Below are 21,858 nucleotides of genomic sequence, written 5' to 3' on the forward strand. Positions count from 1 at the left end.
TCAGCTTGTAGAACGATTCCTTTCGGGGTTTTCGTTTTTTTCTTTAGTGTTCATTCATTTTTAAATTACATAATTACATAGTTACATAATTATAATTGTTATAATTCTGTTTTGGTTACAGCTCTCCTTCCGCGAGTGTAAGTGGTTGTGAGGGCACGTGCCTGTTGTGTAATTCTTGTTCCTTTTCCTCGGGATTCCTCTTCGGAGCCTTCCCGGGGGAATGAATGTGTACTAATATTATTTGTTTTTATTTTTTTACAGTTCGTTTCTGTAATATAGCAACGGTGTGAGCTGTCTGGTTGAGTCCTGGGGATTCGGCTGTTGCTGCCTCCCCCCTTGTATTGTCGTCAGGGGCGTGTCTCCTTCTACTGGTAGTACTCCCGTGTCGACGGACAGCTCTCCAGTTCATTTTAGAACAGTCAGGAGGCTTGCCTCCTTGGGCGGATAACTTTCCTTCCGAGGGAAGTTTTTTCCTGTCCAGGCTTGAGCTTTTCCTCTTTTGGGGGGTTCTTCTCTTGCCTTTTTTTCGTGCGACTATGCTCTTGGTGCTGAGCGGTCGCACCTGCAGTTTCGCTCAAGGGGCTGGGCAACTGCAGGAGCTCCTCTTCGGAGGATTGCCCCTTTTAGGTCACTGGCTGACCAGTCTCTTCCACGAAGTGTTTCTCTTTCGTTCGCGAGAGAGTACACTCATAGAGACTCCTCTTCGGAGGTTTCTTCTGTTGCTGTTGCTGTTGGCCTCCCTCGCCGTAAGGCCCTCCGTCCGCCTCGTCGTAAGGGCCTCTCATCTCCCTATAAGGGTGCTTGAGGCGCCTTTTTGAATCTCCGTTTGCAGCCTACAACTTCTTTTTCTCGATCTTCCGTCTTGGTGCAGATGGACAGCAGTCTAATCTCGTCTTCCGACGGGCAACGGTCTTCCCGACGGACAACGGTCTTCCCGACGGACAGCGGTCTTCCGACGGACATCAGTCTCCCGGCGGACAACGATCCCTTCGGGGCTAAGGGTTGCCCCCACGGGGGTTCTTCCCTTGCGTGTCAGGGTTTCCCTGCGCGCCCTTCTGTTCGTCAGCGCTCTCCTGTTCGTCAGCGCTTTCAAGATGATCTTCCCTGCGGTTCCTGTTACGTGCCCTGTGCGCCCACGTTCGCCCTCGCGATCTAGAACTTCGGTTCAGGTCGGGGTCAAGGACTCTTCTTCTTTGCACAGGCTTCCACGCGTAGCCTTCTGCTCGTCAGCGATCATCAGCTCGTCAGCGATCATCAGCTCGTCAGCGATCGTCAGCTCGCCAGCGATCGTCAGCTCGCCAGCGATCTCCGGATCGCCCACGTGTGTTACAGCTGGCACGCCAACGTTCTCCAACACTTCTGAAGGAACATGGTTCGCCAGCTACTAGCTCAACTGCGGATGCTGATCGCCATCGCGCGACCCTCAACTGCGGATGCTGATCGCCATCGCGCGACCCTCAACTGCGGATGCTGATCGCCATCGCGCGACCCTCAACTGCGGATGCTGATCGCCATCGCGCGACCCTCAACTGCGGATGCTGATCGTTATCGCACAACCCTGAACGATCGCCCTCTTGCGGATGCTGATCACCATCGCACCCTTTCACGCGATTATTCACCTGCGCATGCTGCTCGCCATCGCACAACCCTGAACGATTGCCCGCTTACGCATGCTGCTCCTCATCGCACCACCCTGAACGATCGCCCTCTTGCGGATGCTGATCACCATCGCACCCTTTCACGCGATCATTCACCTGCGCATGCTGCTCGCCATCGCACAACCCTGAACGATTGCCCGCTTACGCATGCTGCTCCTCATCGCACCACCCTGAACGATCGCCCTCTTGCGGATGCTGATCACCATCGCACCCTTTCACGCGATCATTCACCTGCGCATGCTGCTCGCCATCGCACAACCCTGCACGATTGCCCGCTTACGCATGCTGCTCCTCATCGCACAACCCTGAACGCTCGCCCTCTTGCGGATGCTGATCACCATCGCACCCTATCTCGCGATCATTCACCTACACATGGTGCTCGCCATCGCTTACCGCCAGCGATCTTCTTCACCTACGCGGCAGCACGATCCCTCGCCGTCACGCCCATTCGCCTGCGCGCCCGCGCGATCGCTCGCCTGCGCGCCCGCGCGATCGCTCGCCTGCGCGCCCGCGCGATCGCTCGCCTGCGCGCCCTCGCGACCGCTCGCCTGCGCGCCCTCGCGACCGCTCGCCTGCGCGCCCGCGCGACCACTCGCCTGTGCGCCCGCGCGACCATTCGCCTTTGCGCGACTGTTCGCCCTCGCGCGACCATAGTTCGCGGCGAATTCCACAGCCGGTGGTAGCAGCAGGGACGCGTGCTCCTAGGCGGCACTCGGGATCACCTCCATCCAAGCACAGGTTGGTAGTGCAGGACGAAGACAGGTCAGTACAGCATTCTTCCCACCTTCTTTTCAGGCAGGAACCGTCGTGTCCTCTCCAAAGGATCGCCCGATCCCTTTCACCTTAGCGAGGATTTCGGACTCTGTGTCCTTGGAGCAGCAGACATGGTTTGATCCGCTGGCACGGGCGTTAATGAGGTTTATGAAACCAGCACTCACCGGCCAGGGTAACAAACCAGCGGCTGTCTCTCCTACGCTGAAGAGAAAGAGAGGAGTGGACTTCGTGGTGACTTCCCCCAGGGCGAAGTTGGTTCCCAAGAGGTCGGTCTCGAGGGTCCCCTCTCCTGCACGAGTACTCTCTCCTTCTCCCGCCCGGGAAGGATTTTTGGCGGGGGGGGCTTTCCGTTGAAGATTTCTCCATCGGACAAGGGGTGACTGCTTACCTCTTCCTCTGGGAGCTTACCAGGTTCTTTCCCTCCTCGGTTACGGCCCGAGGTTTGGTTCAAGGAAGCTACAGGAAGATCAAGGGTACTTTCCTCCTCTCGAGCTCAGGCACCTTGGCCTTTCGTCGTTAAGTATCTACTTGCGGACAAGCTCGATGTTGTACCATCTGGACGCGCTGACTGAAGGCTTCATTCGGGTGTCTCATCTGTGGAGGTCAACGACCTCAGACACCCTTCCATCCTTGAGAAGAGTTTTGTCTTTGCCCAAGGACAGAGACTTAGACGTCTGCTGTGCGGAGTAAATCGACTTCCGGTTTCACTCCTCCAAGGCGCTTTCTTCCAGACTCTGCAGGGCTACAGCTCCCTTTTCTTTCAACCACGTCGGCCTAAGTTATCGGCTACGACAACTGGGACAAGGTGTCCAATTGCAGTTTCCTCCTGTCAGGAACAGATGGCACGGGAGACTCCCCCGGGGGGGCATAGTCCTAAAAGGAGTTCACGAACTCTAGGATTGCAGGTTTTTTCGCTGGGAGGATGCTTAAGGTTACTCATCCGAATGACAGCTTCCCGATGCCCATTCCCGCACAATCTCTGTGAGTAGCCAAGGATATCGCGCCTGCCGTCTCTGTCAGCGAATTCAGTGTCTCTGAACCTCTATGCCATAGCATCAGCAGAGTTGCCCGGTTGGGCAGAATGATCCATACCTTAGGCGAAGGTCTTCCTTAGGATCATCGACGGCTTCACCCCCGGCCCCCTCAGTCGATCCTTTCTTGTAAGGAAGGATCTGAGAGGGGATGTCCATAGTCGACCTCTCAGCCCTGATCAAGTTTGTCGAACAAACTTCGGCCAGCGTAGACCAGCAGAATCGATCAGACTGGTAACGAGGCGACAGGACTCCTTTAACCCTGGATCGGAAGGACGGGTACTTTCAGTTTCCATTCCATCCATCTTCCAGGGTGCTCGTCGAATTCAGCCTAAACTGCAAGTATTCCTGCTTATGATGCAGTGTGGCTATCCCGCCGTGGCATAGCAGGTTTGTTTCCCCAGAGAACTCTCCCTGCCTTCCTCTTGGCCGCTCAGGTGCAGACTTCCGCCTCCTCTGCTGTTTGGAGGGCTGGTCAACTCCGGTAGGCTCGGGTTTCGACCTTCTTCAGCGCCGGGAAAAGCTTCCGAATGCTGACCATGAGTGTGGGCTCATGGTATTTTGCTTGGAGCCTTCTCTTCCTCTGCCTCAACATCTGGAGTATCTGGCCATGATATTGAGTCAACCGCCTTACCACGTTGGAAACCCCGCTTCTCGTCCGTCCAGCGAGGTTAAGCAACGTCGGTACTTGGATGGGTGACCACCTGGGGACGCCAGATTCTGTTACCACATCCTCCGAGCCTTCCTTTCGGTTCACCGTGGCAAGACTGAGGAGAGTCGCAGTACCTGTTCTCTGTCAAGCAGAGTTTTCAGCCCTACCTTGGAACGTTTCCTAGTTCTTCTTTCCTCATTGACCCGTTTATAGTCCGAACGGTCGCCTCAGGATAAGTTCCATGTGGGGCGATCCAAGTTCCGGTGGCTTCAGGCAATGTTTAACCGGACTCCCTGGCCCTATGGGACCAGCGGAACTATTAAACCTACAATGGGTGTTGACCTATGGAGCCTCTTGATGGTAGTGGATATTCTCGTCCTTTCCCCACATTCTTGATGCGGTTCTCGGACTCGTCAAAGGAAAGGGGGGGGGGGGGCATGTTCCGGTCCAGGCCTATGGTCAAGACCTGAAGGATACCTCTCCATCATTCAGGCAGGCTTAAGGGCCTTAGTCTGGCCCCTCTTCAGATCCTACCGCTCCTGCCAAGTCGCCCCGTTGCGTGTCGACTTCATGCTAACCAGCAGGGGACGCATTTTCACACCTTCACATCTTGCAGTAGAGATATCGGGATGATTGAGATTCTCTCAATTCCACCATCGGCTCTCTCATTCCAGGCAGGGGAATGTTTCTCTCAGACTATCCGAGCAGAGCCTCATAGAGAGAGTGTACCTAGGGGTCTTTGACCTTGGGTAACCAGCAAGTGCTGGTCTGGGGGACCTGATCGCGACAGCTTGGAACCTCAAGCTTCCGCTAGTTTTCCCCCCAGTCTCAGACCCCGAGACTCTGGCAAGATGCATTCCGGTGATGGTGGGACAACTTCGACGCCTGCGTCTTCCCTCCTTTTTGTCTGCGGACAATGGGTCTCAACAAAACCAGGTTGTCTGTCAACCTTTCAATGGGAGAGCTCCACTGGGACTATGTGCAGAACGGTTTCTGGACCCTCTGCTTCCCCTGACGGAACTCCCGGGAGAGCTTCTCCCACGGCGCAGACTACTCAAGCAACCACACTGCGACATCTCTCCCGAACCGGGGCGTCGCTTCGGCTTCATGCCTGGAGACACTACGCTTCCTCCTCTAGAAGAGACAACCCGCTACAGTCGCGGTACGGAGGTCGCGTCATCTGCGATAGTCATCCACAGGGGTCTCCCAGGCAAAGTGAAGAGTCTAAGGTGGTTGGTGCCGTGGGAGATATACCTCTTCCCGTGAGGCCTCTTCTCCAGCAATAACGGTCTTATTGCCTTTCGGCGGGAGGAAACTCCTTTCCGCTCTTGGCAATGAAGCCTGTCGCTCAGCCTTTCCCTGACCTTCAGGCTTAAAGGAATAACTTTTTCCTGCCCGCTGGATCTATCCTCGCTCATGCGAAGCTACGATCGTCCCTGCCCTAGTCGGAGGAAGACCTCCAACTTGGAGCATGGCTCGGACTTTTAGTCCTTTAAGAGATCTTCTCAAGACCCTTTTACGACAGGCCTCGGATTGTATTCCGCCCTGGGTCTTCTGCTCACTCTGGCCACGGCCAGTGTGTAAGCAATCTTCTTGGTCTCTTACTACTCCCCCCCTTTCTAAGGAAGAGGGGAAGGCAACATTCAGGCTCGCTCCTGAGTTGTTGGCTAGACTCAGAATCTGTGGGTCCCGACCCTTCGGTCCGATTCATTCAAGATTTTGAGTCTCCATTCTGTGTCTGATGTCCCAAGACCTTCTCTTTCTTGCCAGTACAGGAATCGAGAGGTTAGCGCTGGGAACAGCTGCAGTTTGGCCTCAGTTGCAGCCGATTTGGGAACACAAGGAGGACATGGGGGGAGAGTCACCAGTATACCTCTTCAGCCCGGACTCAAGGACATTCATCTCGACCTGTCTTCAGACCCTCCCCCGTCACGTCGCCCTACAGCACGATGTTGGATACATCGCAACGTCCCTCGCCTTCGAGTAATACTACTCTGTGACGCAGGTGCTACAAGCTGGAGTCTGGAAGCGTCTGATGACCTTCGCAGCCCGCTTCCTGCAGGGCGTGACCCACAGGAGTCTCGATACGTTTTCTATCGCTCTGTGGTGGCTACACAACAGCTGGTCTAACCTCAGGCTCCTTTTTGGACAGGTAGCAGAAGGTTGAGGGCATTGTTATCAGGTTTTAGTCTGCATGAACGAAAGAAGTATGTCTGGCCCTTACTTCTTTCTTCATCATCCCCTCTACGGGGAAGCAGCATCCTGGTCTCTGCATAGCTGACCTCGAACCTCTGCAGGTAAACCATGCTTCCTTGTGTTCCGAGTATTGAGTCAATACTGTCGCGTCCCCCATACCCTGACGAGGTGGTATTGGGAACGTCTTAACCCAGAGTTCCTTCTGGAACTCCAGGTCAACTGCCTAAGACGGGTCACACTTCTTCCTTCACACACAAGCTTACGTAGGCCACATGGTTCCTTGCGGTGCAAGGAACTTGTGAGGTGCAGGGACTCCTTTTCTCGAGTGCGACTCACTCGGATTCTGAGTCCCCGGGTAAAGCCAAAGCCAGTATGGCTGGGGACTTTCCACCCTTCCTAAGGGATAAGTCACCCTTTGTAAATAGCGTGGTTTGTATTTCGGTTACGGAACAAATGACAAATTCGAAGATAATTTGTATTTTTCCTAACCATACAAACCTTAGCTATTTACACATATTTGCCCGCCAGCCCTGTCCCCCAAGACAAGTCCTACCTCTAAGTGAAAGTGAGTATTCACCTGTGTGTGAGGGGGAGGAGGGGTAGCTAGCTACCACTCCCCTACCCCCCCGCTAACTAGCGCGGGGGTAATACACCCTCGTTAAATTCTAATGGCTCGCCATTTCAGCTACGCTAAAAGTAATAACCCTTTGTAAATAGCTAAGGTTTGTATGGTTAGGAAAAATACAAATTATCTTCGAATTTGTCATGTTTCTAATATGATAGTTACAATTTCTTACCATATTATTTATATGTTCATTCATTGTCAGTCTATCATCCATGATTACTCCAAGATTGCTGACAGATTTCTTTAGGTCAATGATCGATTGACCTATTTCAATTCTTTGAAAGCATTCGATTCTTTTAATAACTTTTTCATTTCCTAAAATAATACATTCACTTTTATCTTCATTGAGCTTGAGCTTCTTTATAAACATCCAAGCCTTAATGTCATTCATTATTTCATGTATCTTTCTTTTAGCTTCATCAACTGATTCTATTGGGAAATAGAATTGTGTATCATCAGGGTATATTTTAAACTTAACTAAGTGAGTTTCAAGTATATTTGCCAGTTCAATCGTGTAAATTTCAAACAGGATAGGACCTAGTACACTGCCTTGAGGCACCCCTTTGGTTAGTTTTCTTGTCTCAGATTCAACATTTGACATTACTACTTTAACTTTGCGGTTTTCAAGATAACTCACAAACCAGTCATATGCTCGTTCTACGATGCCCATAGCTTTAAGGTCTTCCATCAGATATGTATGTTCTACAGTATCAAATGTTGCACTTAGATCAAGCATCACAAGAATGCAACACTTGCCATTTGTTATAATTTCTGTTATGTCATTTTTAATCGCTAACACTGTTGTTTCTGTGGGGTAATTTTCTCTGTATGCAGATTGATCATCAGGTATCGCATTAGAATTTTTCAGATGTTTCCAGGTTTGTTCGTGTACAGCAGTTTCAATGATTTTCGAAAAATATAACAGATTTGATATTGGCCTATATGAACTTAAATTGTCTGCATCACCTTTTCCTTTATACAGAGGCTTGATACATGCAACTTTTATACTCTTTCGATCACAAATGAAGGCTTTAGCTCTAAAAAATGTCATTTGTAGGACTCTTATTCCTGTAATGTATGTTCAAAAGATATTCAGTCTCTCACTCTGTGAATCAAGTTTACCTTTTTCTCTTGAGTTGTGAAGGTATTTGGCTTGTAGAAGTACTGTAATATCACTTGAAATCCTATTACCCTTTGGCCAAAAAATGGAACTAAAGTTCAAGACTGTTTTTTATCATTTGATAATTTGTTCCTACACATGCTGTAATACAAACCTCCACCCTTAAAAGGAATACGACTTCAGCGAAGCTAGAGCATTTCTTTAGCTTTGTGATGAGGTAAACACAGTTGGGTAGAAGGTCGGCCTTGCCCCCCAAACAGATTAGCACCACCTCCACTTTGACTTCAGCCCCCTGAAGAGTGCTGATGCACTGATCAGCATCCGCGTCTGGCTCTTTTTATCCTTTGCTTTTTCTTTGTTTGAATAATTGGCCTTTTAGTCATTTTTGAGGGACTTTAAGGCAGAAGCAAGGATATGCAGTGATCCCTGATCATTGTATTTGTGTTAAAGTTTCCTGGTGTTATCCACTATAGGCTACCTGTTCCTTTTAGGGGCATATCTGTTGCTGTCCTATCCCTTGTGTGTGTGGCTGGCAAAGATGAGGACTAAGTGAGCCTAACAAATGTTTTCCTTCGACATAGCTAGTGCTCCATTGGCAGAAGAGTTTCATCTTCCGCCGATTTTAAAGAAAGGGGTGTCGGCCTCCTTGTCTTCAGTGTCTGCTGATTTCGGAAGGCCCTAAGGACATCACACCTGACAGTTGTGCTCTCTTCCTTGTGAGCGTCTCGCAAGACATTGACTGATCCCTTTGCAAGGCCGCGGGAAGGGTTTTGGTAGTAGGTACAAGAGCTTGCTTCCTTGTTACCAGCACTAGGTCTCTTACAAGTCAGAGTACTACACTCTACATTCGGGACATTGGCAGCTGTTATTGTCCCTCTCCGTTTCAGGTCGTGCTTCGTTGATTCCTTCACCGCTGTCTATCATTTCAATGATTGCAGCACCAATAACAAAGATCTTGTTAAGTTCCATGCAAATGGGGCACTGTGTTTGCGGATTCGGTCTCCTGCCATGGAAACCTCTTCCAGAGTTGGCCAACTTGATTTCTGTTCTGTGTTTGGTTGGGTGTAGTCACATACTTTGCCACAACATGCAGTTTAGCATTCCCCAGCAAGCAAAAGCCAAGGAGTTTTCAGACAGCCAACGGCCATCCCATGTTCAAAACACCGCTTCTTGTCCAATCAGTGAAGTTATGCTATGTTGGGTCTGGTCAATACTTGGATGGGTGACAGTCTGTGAACAAAAGATGGTGTAGGCAACTTGCAGCTTCCTTGCCCAAAGGCCTTGGAATCCCAGACGCGAGGGAGAGGAACGCACTTAGTCTTTCATACGGTTCTCTAGGTCTTTACACTTGACTCTTCCTGTAGGTACAGGTGCCTACGTTCCTGCTACCAGTACTCGGCTTTGTAAGGGAACTGCTATAATACGTGCACCATCGATCAGGACGATAGCCACTGCTTTCATCGTCGCCCTTCTTCAGACGGCAAGACACCATTAAGGACGACAGCCCATCAGAGAGCATAGAAGATGTCAGATGTCTCTCGTGACCAGAGAAACTATAGTAGACGGCATCACTATCAAGATCCACGAACACAAATTTTTCGATAAAAGTTTCCATGCACACGATCACATTCCCAAACAGGCAGAGGGCAAAGACTTTTCTAACACTGCAGGGACCTTACCCAATAAGCCTTTGGATCTCAAAGAAACACGAGGGAGTCTTCTCCTTTGGGGTCATCCTTGAAGTTGAAGAAACCTTGTACTTCTTCTTCAACCCTTCAATCTTATCCTGAAGCTCCTTCTTGCTCGGTCTTTCCAGGGGGTCGATTGAGTAGGAGTGTTGGCCGTTTAATTCCAGGACAACCCTTAGGTTCGAAGGGCCGCTGGTGAGTTTCTCAGTAGATAGTATATTGTAGATTTGGCCTTTCTTTTGTGTTGCTGGTCTTCCATCAAAGGAAGGCCTCTTTTGAGTTGTTGTCAGTGGGAGCGGAGTGGAAGCTCACACCGGCTTCCTCAGAGGTGGACCTGTATCCTCCTTCGAAAGGCTCCGAAGGTTTCCTGCCGGAAGAGTTCCATGCTTCTGTATTCAGCGCTGTGTTCCCAGACCAGAGTTCTCCACTTTCACCTGACGCAGCTCCTACCGCTGACTACAGCGCTTCCCCTTGTTCTGAGTTCGCTCAGCCTGCAGAAGGGGGCCACAAAGTCCAAGGCATGTCCCTGTTCTCTTCGGGGTCGCCTTTCCTGTTCGTAGATGAGTTCCTCCTCTGAGTGGTCTCACCCCTGCAGGGCTTTGAGACAGCGTCTGACCTCACCTGCACCTTTCTCTAGCACTTTGGAGTTTGGTTCGCTTTCGGATGTTGCTTGTCCCCTGCAAATTTGACCCGCTCCAGCCTCTCCTCGGCCTTTGGCCGAGTCTAGGAGTTCTCGTCGTTCCTCCAGGGAATGTAGACAGTCACACCTTCTTCACCAGAGTACAGACTGTGCTTCGCCACCCCCTGTTCTCTACCTTTGTCGCTCAGCACAGTCAGGAAGATTGCTCAAGATGACCGCCGTGATCCAGGCAGACATCCTTATTCCAGATTCAACGCATGAGCCTGCCCCTGCCCGTCAGCAGATTCCAGCACATATCTAGGCAACGCATGACCCAGTTCCTGCTCATTATCGCCTTCCAGCGCAAGAGCTCTCGTCAGCGCGTCACGCCACACCGTCTCCTCACTACACTTCTTGTGATTCGTCACGATCTAGGCTTCCGTCAGTTCGTGCTTGCCTGCATGACCCTTCTTCTAGATCTTCAGTAGCAGCTCGCGATCCAGTTCCTGCTTGCTTTCCTTCATCATCCTGCGAGTGGCCAGCAGCCCACAGCTCGTGGCCATCCTCCATCGCTCAGTCACCCAGTGGAGCATGATTGTCAGGTTTCACGCGACATTCCAGCAAGTGGTCGTCCAGCCTCTCGCACTCCCACATCTTCACTGAGGAATGTAGACTGTTCCCCCAGACCCTTGCATTCTCCTACTCACTCTTGCAAGCCAGAGCGAGATACTCTGCTGGGTCCCCTATGGCCAGTTAAGAGGTCTCCCTCTCCATTTCAGATGCCAGAGGCGATTGCCAGCCCAGTGAGATGCCTTCTTTACTGCCATCCTTCGTGAAGGACGTCCCCTGGTTTGATGCATTGATGAGAGCAGTCGGCTTGGCAGTAACAGGAGCTCCCCCCCAGAGGTAAGTAGGTTTCGGCAACCTTTACCAGTACCCCTAGGATTCCTTTAGAAACATCGATCTCTTCAAAGATCTCTTCTCCTCTGCACGACTCGAGGTGCAAGTTGGCTGTTCCAGCTTCTTCCAAGGACCATCAGCCCCTGATGATCGTCTCACCTATCCGGTTTAAGATGTGTGACTCCTCTGGCTCCTCAGATGCAGTTCAACAGGACTTCGCCCAACTGGAGATGACTCCAGTTATGCCAATGGAGAAGAGAAGAAAGCAGAAGAACCAGACTCCCTCCCCCCTCCCCGGGAGACACCCTTCACCGCTGTAGAAGCCACTTTTGAGATCTCTTTGATGACATCATATCGCCTCTCTCCCATCGAGGTTGTCGCTCTTGGACAATTGCTGCATTGGCGGTTTCAGGTCAACCTTTACTAATTCCTTCCCTGAAGGATGTCCCCAATTCCTCCATGCGCAGGGAGGATGCAAGATCTTCCCTGGTAGCAGAGTTCCTTCCTCCTCCAAGTGAGAGTAAGGACACGAAGACCATACCGAAGAACAGCTTTGCTAGATATACCTTTCAGATCCAGAAGAGGTCTCATTGTTCTTCATCTTCAGCAACTGTGATGGCAGCGAGAGAGGTTCCCACGATGTTAAGGGTGTCTTTTAGGCATGATGTCGACTATGATTTCCCCTGGGCTCGAATGGGGGAGAACTCGTGGGTGGATGATGACCAGGATTCTGGAAACAACAACTACCTTCCCAGGGCAGCAAGTCCTAGATATGCCCAAGCTGAAAAAAAAGTCTGACCATGCTTTTTGGCAGGTGGTGGCCTGCAGGAGGACCATCAAGGGCTTGGACGACCCTCTGTAGCTCCACAAGAAGGTAAGGACACAGTCTTGGACCATATGTGCAGTCCTGGTCAAGGGGGTTGGAAGGGGCCAGGAAGAAGGCCTTTGCTCAGATCGCCCCACTTCACTCTCTTTGCACCAGCTCCTCCTGCCTCATTTTATCCAACAGAGGAAGTACTATGAGGGGTCAGACAAAATCGAATGTATTGAATCCAAGTACGTTGGTTAACGATTTCTTTTAAAAAGATGTCCAAAGTAGATCTGATTGCCCATTTTCTTTTCACTCATACATGATATTACAGTACTAATTTCTTCAAAAAAAATTTAATTCATTATTGAAATCTAAGCAAATTTCTTTGTTTTAAAAATGCTTCTAGCTCATCCAAAAATTCTACCTTTATTATAATCTTTGAATTTTTTTTAAGTATGTTGTTTTTTCCTGTTCCTAAATATATAAAAGCCAATGAGTATTTTCTTCACCAACTTCCAAGCAGTACTATATGCTCATTTGATTTTTCAAGATCATCTTTTGTGGCCTTTTCTATCCAGGAGATCGTCGCCCTTAAGTCAGCAGTGTGGTCTTCATTCTCTGTCTCCTTGTGGTTGGACCTATGGTCCAACACCATGGGTTATTTTGCTCTGCAACAGCTAGATTGGTCGGATCAGACCAAGGAACAGTTTATGGAATGAGCAGTGTCAGGAGGAAGGGCCATCTCCTTCCTAGCGGAACTGTCCCTGGTATCCGCTTCCAACATCGTCCTTCTTAGGAGGGACACAGTTCTTCACAGGATCCCGAGGAGGCTCCCCTCGAGGGAAATAAGGAACCTGCAAAACTCTTCCGTTTTCAAACGAGGCACTGTTTGATGACGGGTTAATTGAAGAAGCCCTCGATAAGTGGAGGAGGGACAACAGAGATACCGTTCTCCACAGGGTCTCCAGCTCCTCCTCCAGACATCATAATCATGGGAATAGGGAGGCTCCCAGGCCAAGGCCTCCTACAGCAGTTAACAGGCCTCCTCCTCCCTCTTCACAGGCTCTCGCCGCTCCAAGCTGGTCCGGGCTCCCACAGCCCTCCTCCACCCCAGGCAGAAGCGCCCCTCCTAATGGTCGGCAGGGGTTCGGTCAGAACCGACGACCAGGCAGCAACAAGTTCCTTAGGAGAAAGTAGGAAAAGAGGCCCACCCCCTCTTCCATGTTCCCTTCAGTGGGGGGATGCCTCAATCATTGATGGGAAGCATGGGCCGCGCAGGGCACGGACCCATGGACTGTTCAAGTTCCTCGCGATGGGTACAGATTGCCCTTCGAGGGCGACCTACCCCTGTTGATAACGGGGTCACGGGCCCAGGCTACTACCACCAATGACGAGGCCAGGAGATAGGCCTTAGGAGAGGAGATCTGCGAATTACTATAGAAAGGCGCTGTCCAACGAGCACCCCTACAAGAACTGGGATTCTTCAGTCGGCTCTTCCTGTTGGAGAAAGCCACAGAAGGTTGGAGACCGGTGATAGACGTTTCCTCCCTCAACAAGTTCATCAGGAAGACGCCTTTCAAAATGGAAACCCCTCGCACACTCCTGGCTGCTATCAGACAAGGCGACTTCATGCTATCCACAGATCTAAAGGATGCTTATTTACAGATCCCAGTACACCCCTCCAGCAGGAAGTTCTTCAAGTTCAAGTGGGGAGAAGAGGTCTTCCAGTTCTGCACCCTCTGCTTCGGTCTCTCCACAGCCCCCCAAGTGTTCATGAAGGTCTTTACCCTGGTGTCGCATTGGTCTCATGAGGGTGGTATCAGGCTCTTGAGGTACCTAGACAATGACTCCTTCTCTCGGGATCGAAGGATGTCCTCATCAAGCAGAGGGACGAATTGGTGGAATTATGCAATGAGTTTGGGATTGTCGTGAACTGGGAGAAGTTCCAATTATCTCCCTCCACGAGGACAGCGTACCTGGGAATGGATTTACTGTATGTTCAGTCCCCACGTCAGAGAGGCTCGAATACCTGGAAGAAGTCAGTCAACTGTTCCTAAGGGGGGAAACGGCCAACCTTCGTCAGTGGCAGAGGCTTGTGGGGCACCTGGTGTCCTTGGAAAAGCTGGTCCCTCTGGGCAGGATATGACTACGCCCAGTTCAGTGGGACATGAAAAGATTGTTAGCTCCTCAGACCAGGGATCGACCAAAGAAGCTCCCCCTATCGCAGACATCCAGGGAGGCTCTCCAGTGGTGGCTGGACAAGAAGAATACACTGGCGGGGGTATCCCTCCTGGACTCTCATCCGGAAGTACTACTATTCACGGACGCGTCCAAGGAGGGCTGGGGAGCCCACCTGCAGGACATCTCTGTTTTGGATCTGTGGAGTGATGAGGAGAAGACCCTCCACATAAATGAGCTAGAACTCCCTACTGTCCCTGGTGGACGAAGTCACCGGCAGAAAAATCTCCCTAATGTCGGACGACTCCACGGTGGTTGCCTATATCAAGAAATGGGGGGGGGGGGGTCTAAGGTCCCATCTTCTGCAGGACCTGACAGAGGAGATTCTAACCTGGGCCGATGGAAATGGGACTACCTAGACGGCAAAATTCATTCCTGGAAAAATAAATGTGGTGGTAGATGGCTTGAGCAGGAGAGGCCAAGACCTAGGCACTGAGTGGTCCTCCATGCAGAAGTAGCAAGGCATGTCATAGCAAGGTGGGGGTGTCCCTCCCTGGACCTCTTTGCAACCAGGCTGAGCGCCAAACTACCAGTGTTTTGCTCCCCAGTCCCGGATCCAACAGGAGTCATGGAAGACGCCTTTCAACATCCGTGGGACGGCCTAGATGTGTACGCATTCCCTCCGTTCGGGCTCTGCGGCAGACCCTAAACAGACTAAGGACCTGCAAAGAGGCTCAGCTGACTCTAATAGCCCCCTGGTGGCCGGAAAAGGAGTGGTTCCCCGACCTATGAGACCTAGCAGTGTCCCAGCCGTGGCCTCTTCCCATCAGAGGAGATCTTCTCAGGTAGCCTCACTTACTGAAGTTTCACGAGGGGCTCGGAAACCTATCCCTTCACGCGTGGAGGTTATCAAGCGCCTCCTAACAAGGGAAGGATTCTCCCCAAGGGCGTCCTCCCAGATGACGGGTTGCCTCTGCTCCTCCTCGAGGGCCATATGCCAAGCTAAATGGCTAGAGTTCTACAAGTGGTGCCGGAAGAACGACCGTAAGCCCATAGGAGCCTCCATCCCGACAATAGCAAATTACTTGGTTCACCTACGTCTAGATAGGAACATGTTGGTGACATCCTTCATAGGGGTCAGAGCCGCCTTGGGACAGATCGCGTAGTTGAAAGGAATAGACCTATGTGGTTCTAGGCAACTGTCCATGCTTATCAAGAGTTTTGAGCAGTCCTGCCCTCCTCACTCCTTGAAGGTTCCAGAGTGGGATGTCCTCTTGGTCTTGGACTCCCTTAAGAAACCACCGTTCGAGCCCTTGCAGCAGGCCCTGGACAGAGAATTGACCCTGAAGACTGTGTTCCTCCTCGCCCTTGCCTCTTCCAAATGGGTGGGCGAATTGCACGGGCTGGCAGCTAACGTTAGTCATTCCATCGGCTTGAAGGAGGCAATCCTAACCTTTGTGCCCTCCTTCATAGCCAAGACCCAGAGCCCAGCTATCTCAGATCCGAGGTTCTCAGAGGTGGTGATCCCAGCTATCCTTAAGTCAGATGACTCGCAGGACCTTCTGCTGTGTCCGGTTAGGGCTCTCCGAAAGTACCTAGCATCGATGTCCTGTTTTAGGGCCGCAATAAAACACCTGTTTGTCTCTACGGACAAAGTGAGGAAGGCGATTTCGAAGAACACGATTTCCTACTGGCTCAGGGAGGTAATTCGAAGGGTCTATGTAGCGAAGGGCAGGCCGGCGCTCTTGTTTGCCAGGCCCCATGATATCAGGTCCATCAGTACATCAATGGCCTTTTCAAAGAATATGTCGGTGGCACAGGTTCTTAAAGCAGGTTTGTGGAAGAGACAGAACACCTTCACTTCCCTATACCTGAAAGACTGCTTCTTAATGTCTCGCGATGAGTACAGACTCGGCCCCATCGTGGTGGCACAACAGAGGATTTAATGCTACAACTTGCACACAGTGTTAACGTCCGGGGTGGGAGACGCGGTGAGTTCCTTACCCCCCTCTCCTGTTACATGGCACGTATGACAGTTCTACGCCGATGGGTGTCCCCAACTTGGGTGAGTGTTATTGCAGGTTTCTTGAAGTTTTTTCCCCAACAAACCTTCCATATCACCTTGTCTTCTGCCCCTTCCTCGTTTCAGTTCCCACCTCCTAAGCCTAAGTCTCCTGAGAGTGTAGTCCGTGGTTACAATGCATCGGAACAAATACCAAATTCTCAGTAATTTGAATTTTTCCTAGCATACTTACCACGGACTACTCTTGAAGGTATGTCCCACCCTACCTACCCCGCTGGTTCTCGGAAGTAGCTGGTATTGAGACAACGGTGGCACCTGGATTGAGTACGAATGGTGACCTTTGCCTAGTCCTTACCAAGCCCGACACTGCCTTCTTCTTGGTGCATTGTGGGTCAAAGACAGTGGAAGGTCGCTTTGCACAGGGAACATACCCTGGGCCATGTTACCGGCCTGAGGCTTTGATGTCTCACCTGGAATGTAGTCCTGGTTGGGGTAAAAATTTTCTGGTCGCAAGTTTAAACTAAAGAGTAACTCCTGAGAGAGTACTCCATGGTAAGTATGCTAGGAAAAATACAAATGATTGAAAATTTGGTATATTGTGGGTAAAACTAGAGATTTGCATTTAGGCTCCATAGAGAATTATAATGTATTTAATATATATATACTTTTTTTTACAGAGTTGCTGTGAAGATGGACTTATCAAAGTCTCCTGAAATTGTAGTTGGATATTGGTTTAATGATAAGAAATGTCAAAAATTTGGAGTAGAGGAATTGGAAACAGTGTGCAGGTGAGTTGTGTTTCTTTCTTGGTGGGTTTTGCATCACCTGACAAATAGCCATAGAAGTAACTTCATATGAGTCTTTCAGTCGAGAAACATGCCAAGCGCCATTTTTAAAAAGTGTCAGAAATCGCGATTGAATATTGCCAATTTTCACTTGCGAATTACTCGGTAAATATAATAGCTAGGAGTTTCATATTTATTATAGATATAAAATTTGCTACTATTTATAACAAATATGAAACTCCTAGCTATTATATTTACCGAGTAATTCACGATTGAAAATTGGCAATTTTCAATCGCGATTTCGGACACTTTTTAAAAATGGCGCTTGGCATGTTTCTCGACTGAAAGACTCATATATCACACCGTTACATTCCTTTATTGCGTAGCCTTAATCTTGATCTTTATATTTGAATTCAAAAGCACCATGTGAATAGTGCAAATTCTTTTTTCAGAGATCAGTGAATTTTTCCATTTAAAAAGGTCTTAACCATTTTATAGCTTGGCATGTCATTTTAATAACTAGCTTGATTATAGAATTCCAAATTCCACCATGTGAATAGTGCAAATTCTTTTTTCAGAGATCAGTGAATTTTTCCATTTAAAAAGGTCTTAACCATTTTATAGCTTGGCATGTCATTTTAATAACTAGCTTGATTATAGAATTTCAAATTCCTGAATGTGTCCTTTCTTGAATGTGTCTTATCCTTTTACTGTATAACATTGATAATACTGGTACTTCAGTTATGTGGGTCTAAAGTGTGCTAAGCTTTTATCTTGATAAGCTTTCCTCCCTTTCCGTGATAACAAATATTCAGATTTAACACTTTCTTTTTATCAGTATTGAAGGGTTAAATATAGAATGCAATAGGGAAATTTTGGATTTATAATACTTTCATATTAATTTTTTTATGCTACCTCTTCCCTGATTATGCTTAACCCTTTTACCCCCGGGGTATTTGGAAATTTCCCACCCTTAACCCCCAGGGGGTTATTTTTTTCCAAGCACATTTTGCAGTATATTTTATTTAAATTGCTCTAACAACCTTAATTTTTGTCATAGAAAGGTCAGGTTGGTCTCATTCTCTTGGAAAAGGCCTGAATTTTCTCAAAAAAATTATCAAAAAATATGAAAAACTAATTATTATAGCATTTTTTTGCAAGGACGTACCGGTACGTCCATGGGGGTAAAGGGATGGCTTTTGTGAAACGTACCAGTACGTCCTTTGGGGGTAAAAGGGTTAAGCTGGTTTTCTTGAACAAATGGCAAAAAGCTGTTAAGGATGGATTTTCTTAATGTACATACTAATGTAAATTAATCTTTTTTTATTTCTTTACATTATTTCAGGAGGCGTGACATAAAGCTTGTAAAGGTAAGGGTCTCTCCTTTGAAATGTTTTCTCTCTTATAAAAGAAAGTTGATTTGTTCTGTTAAAGTAACTTTAGTTTAGATTCAGAAATAATTCTTGAAGAGAATGGAAAGATTAGTGTGTTTATAATTCTTGAAGAAATGGGAAAGATTGGCGTGTTCTTTATACTGTAAGTGTGTCAAGTCTGGTATCTTATCTAACACAAACTTAATATCAGAGAGTAATCATCCATGTTATACTGCTGGTTATCGTTAGCTGTTCTGTATTCTAAAATATCATTCTTCACTGTTTTGAACACTGAGAAATACTTGCCCCCATTTATCAATGTGAATTTCATGTCACATTATTATTTTTTTCACAGGCACAAATTACCTGTATTTGTGAAATCCATGTCCCAGGCAGCTTATTGAGTAAATGATGTCAGGGCATACTTGTGTGGTCATGTCCATTACATTTAATAGATTTGACTGGAACTTCAATAAAAATTGACTTGAAGCAGACACACACACACCCTCTCAAATTTTGAGGGGAACTTCAATAAAAATAGACTTTAAGCAGACACACACACACTCAAATTTTGAGGGGAACTTCAATAAAAATAGACTTGAAGTAGACACACACACACACACTCTCTCTCTCTCTCTCTCTCTCTCTCTCTCTCTCTCTCTCTCTCTCTCTCTCTCCCCTCCCCTATACAAAAATATAGTTTTAGAGAAGATCTCGTAAGTGAGGCATAGCACTGCAATATAGTACTGTAATTCTTTTAAATACAGTGATAAAAAATTGAGCAATGACTTGGAAGCCTATAGAGAGATAGGAACTCTCAAGACTGGGGAAGCTGAAAGAGATTTATTTTTTTCTTAAAGTAATTTGGGAAAACTTCCTATATGGGAATTTTGTTATTTAGATTTACATTCTGAAATTATTGGCAATAGAATTTAATATATATTTTATTTTCAGCTGGACATGAGCAGCCCACTTGAAGATCAGGGACCTTTTCACATGATTCTTCATAAAGTAACTGCCCTTTATGCCCAGGCTCTTAGTGATGATCCTAAGGTATAGTCATATTTGTGATGTAATGATACCTACGTAGTGGTTCCATTTCAAGTTAGTTTATGTTTAATTAGATATAAGCATTTATTTGTTTGGCTATCTCAGATTTATCCTCTAGTGTAGAATGAAGAAAACTTTACTGTTAAATCTACTGATAAGAATTTTAATAAGTAGAAAGAGGGTTTATAAGGATGATAAGTAGATAAAAAGTTTATAAGAAATACTTTAACCCTTGCTTAAACCAGAATAAGAATTTAAGCTTGTAAATCCTCTGGGCATCCTTATCTCTGATGTATCAAATTCTCCATTAATCACAGATTTTTATCTGGGTTGAGGAGATTACGTGGATTTAGTAAAAATACAAAATATGATAGTCCAGCACCTTGTTTAATATTGTATGATTATTGAAACCGATGGGAATTATCTAATCAAGCTGTCCTTTTTTATGTTTTTGTTATTGATATTATTACAAGCAAAGCTATAACCATAGTTAGAAAAGCAAGTTGCTATACACTAAGCCCAAGGGCTCCAACAGGGAAAAATAGCCCAGTGAGGAAAGGAAACAAGGAAATAAATAAACTACAAGAGAAGTAATAACGATTAAAATAAAATATTTTAAGCATAGTAATAATATTAGATCTTCCATATACAGTATAAATGACTAAAGAACAATGGTTTGATTTTGAAGTGTCCTTCTTCTAAAAGAGCTGCTTACCATAGCTTAAGAGTGTCTTCTACCTTTACCAAGAGGAAAGTAGCCACTGAACAATTATAATGCAGTAGTTAACACTTTGATCTAAGAAGAATTGTTTGGTAATCTCAAGTGTTGTTAGGTGTATGATGTCAGAGGAGAATGGGGAGAGAATGGACCTTACTATTTGGTGTATGAGTAGGCAAAGATAAAATGAATCTTAGTCGGAAAGAGGGATCCAATGTATTACTGTCTAGCCAGTCTCAGGGCCCAATAACTCTCTAATGGTAGTATCTCAACAGGTGGTTGGTTCCCTGGCCAACCTTCTACCTACGGGAATATTTGAGACTTTAGAAAGGTGGATAGTTGAAATTACCTTTGTATTCCCTTGAATAAGCCTTTAAAAGAATTACCCTCCACACACACTACGTGTCGGTACTTGCAAATAAGACCATAGTAAGTATTATAGTACCAATATAAAATTAGCTAAAGACTAGTGCACGACATAGAGCAAAAAAAAAGGTCTTCAGCATTTCATAGGCTAGATTTGAAATGATAAGGTAACATTACTGTTACAGTCACAGTGGGAATTAACTCGAATGCATTACATTCACCAGAAACATATTGCCAAAAAAGCCCTCTTCTTCAGTACGTGTATTATATTGTAGGTATGAGCGGGAGTGTGTGTACAGTACACATAATATCCAGACAGACATTTGATGTGTATTGTCTTGTTATTTGAATAAGTCCTACCTTGTAGACATTATTCTTTAACCGATTAAAGCTACCAGCTTCCTGACCTATAAAAGAAATTTCTACTCCTCTTCCATCTCATTATTATTAGTACTGCACTGGCTAAGGTATAACCCTAGTTAAAAAACTAGGATGCTATAAGCCTAAGGGCTCCAACAGGGAAAAATAGCCCAGTGAGGAAAGGAAATAAGAAAATAGATAAACATCAAGAGAAGCAATGAACAATAAAAAATGTTTTAAGAACAGTAATAACATTAGAATAAATCTTTCATGTATAAACTAGAAAAACTTAAAACAAAACAAGATCAAGATATATAAGACAGAAAATTGTGCCCTAGTGTACCCTCAAGCAAGAGAACTCTACACCAAGACAGTAGAAGACCATAGTACAGAGGCTATGGCACTACCTAAGACTAGAGAACTATGGTTTGGTTTTGGAGTGTCCTTTTCCTAGAAGAATTGCTTACCCTTACCAAAAGGAAATTATAGTGCAGTAGTAAACCCCTTGAGTGAAGAAGAATCGTTTGATGCCCAGTTGACCTGATAGGTGGCACCACTGGGTAAACACACGATGCCAGGTATATTTTCTGCACCTCCAAAGGATTCTGTCAGTGAACCTAAGCATTGGAGGAAGATGCTTAGTATAGTGGGGAGGCAGGTGTAAACCTCTATGAATTCTGCATAGGTATTTAAATAATTAATTTTTGTTTAAAAATTAGGTTTATTTCCATAAAACTAGAGTATAACAGGGATAATACAAACTATTTTTGCAAAGATCGAAAATTGGAGAAAGACATTCTTGAATAAATTGATGTTATTTTGAAAGAAGCTAAGCAGAACATACAACATTGTAGACAAATTAAAGCATCATCTTGAGCCAAAGTGAAATTGAAAGTGCCTACAGTCCTGTCTTAGTGTGTGAAGTGCAAGA

The 21,858-nt window shown here is 47.1% G+C and overlaps 1 protein-coding gene across 2 annotated transcripts in view; it reads left to right on the plus strand.

Moving 5' to 3' along the window:
* LOC137632499 (inositol-tetrakisphosphate 1-kinase-like) overlaps nucleotides 1–21,858 on the plus strand; it is an 84,698-nt gene that overhangs the window by 3,879 nt on the left and 58,961 nt on the right. For both annotated transcript variants that reach the window (XM_068364461.1, XM_068364462.1), the window contains exons 2-4: nucleotides 16,953–17,063; nucleotides 18,406–18,430; nucleotides 19,388–19,486. In XM_068364461.1, coding sequence (XP_068220562.1) covers nucleotides 16,966–17,063; nucleotides 18,406–18,430; nucleotides 19,388–19,486 — 222 coding nt within the window. In that variant the 5' untranslated portion in view covers nucleotides 16,953–16,965. The remainder of the gene's footprint in view (nucleotides 1–16,952; nucleotides 17,064–18,405; nucleotides 18,431–19,387; nucleotides 19,487–21,858) is intronic.

This window comes from Palaemon carinicauda, chromosome 41 (genome assembly GCF_036898095.1).
Source record: "Palaemon carinicauda isolate YSFRI2023 chromosome 41, ASM3689809v2, whole genome shotgun sequence".
Taxonomy (NCBI): domain Eukaryota; kingdom Metazoa; phylum Arthropoda; class Malacostraca; order Decapoda; family Palaemonidae; genus Palaemon; species Palaemon carinicauda.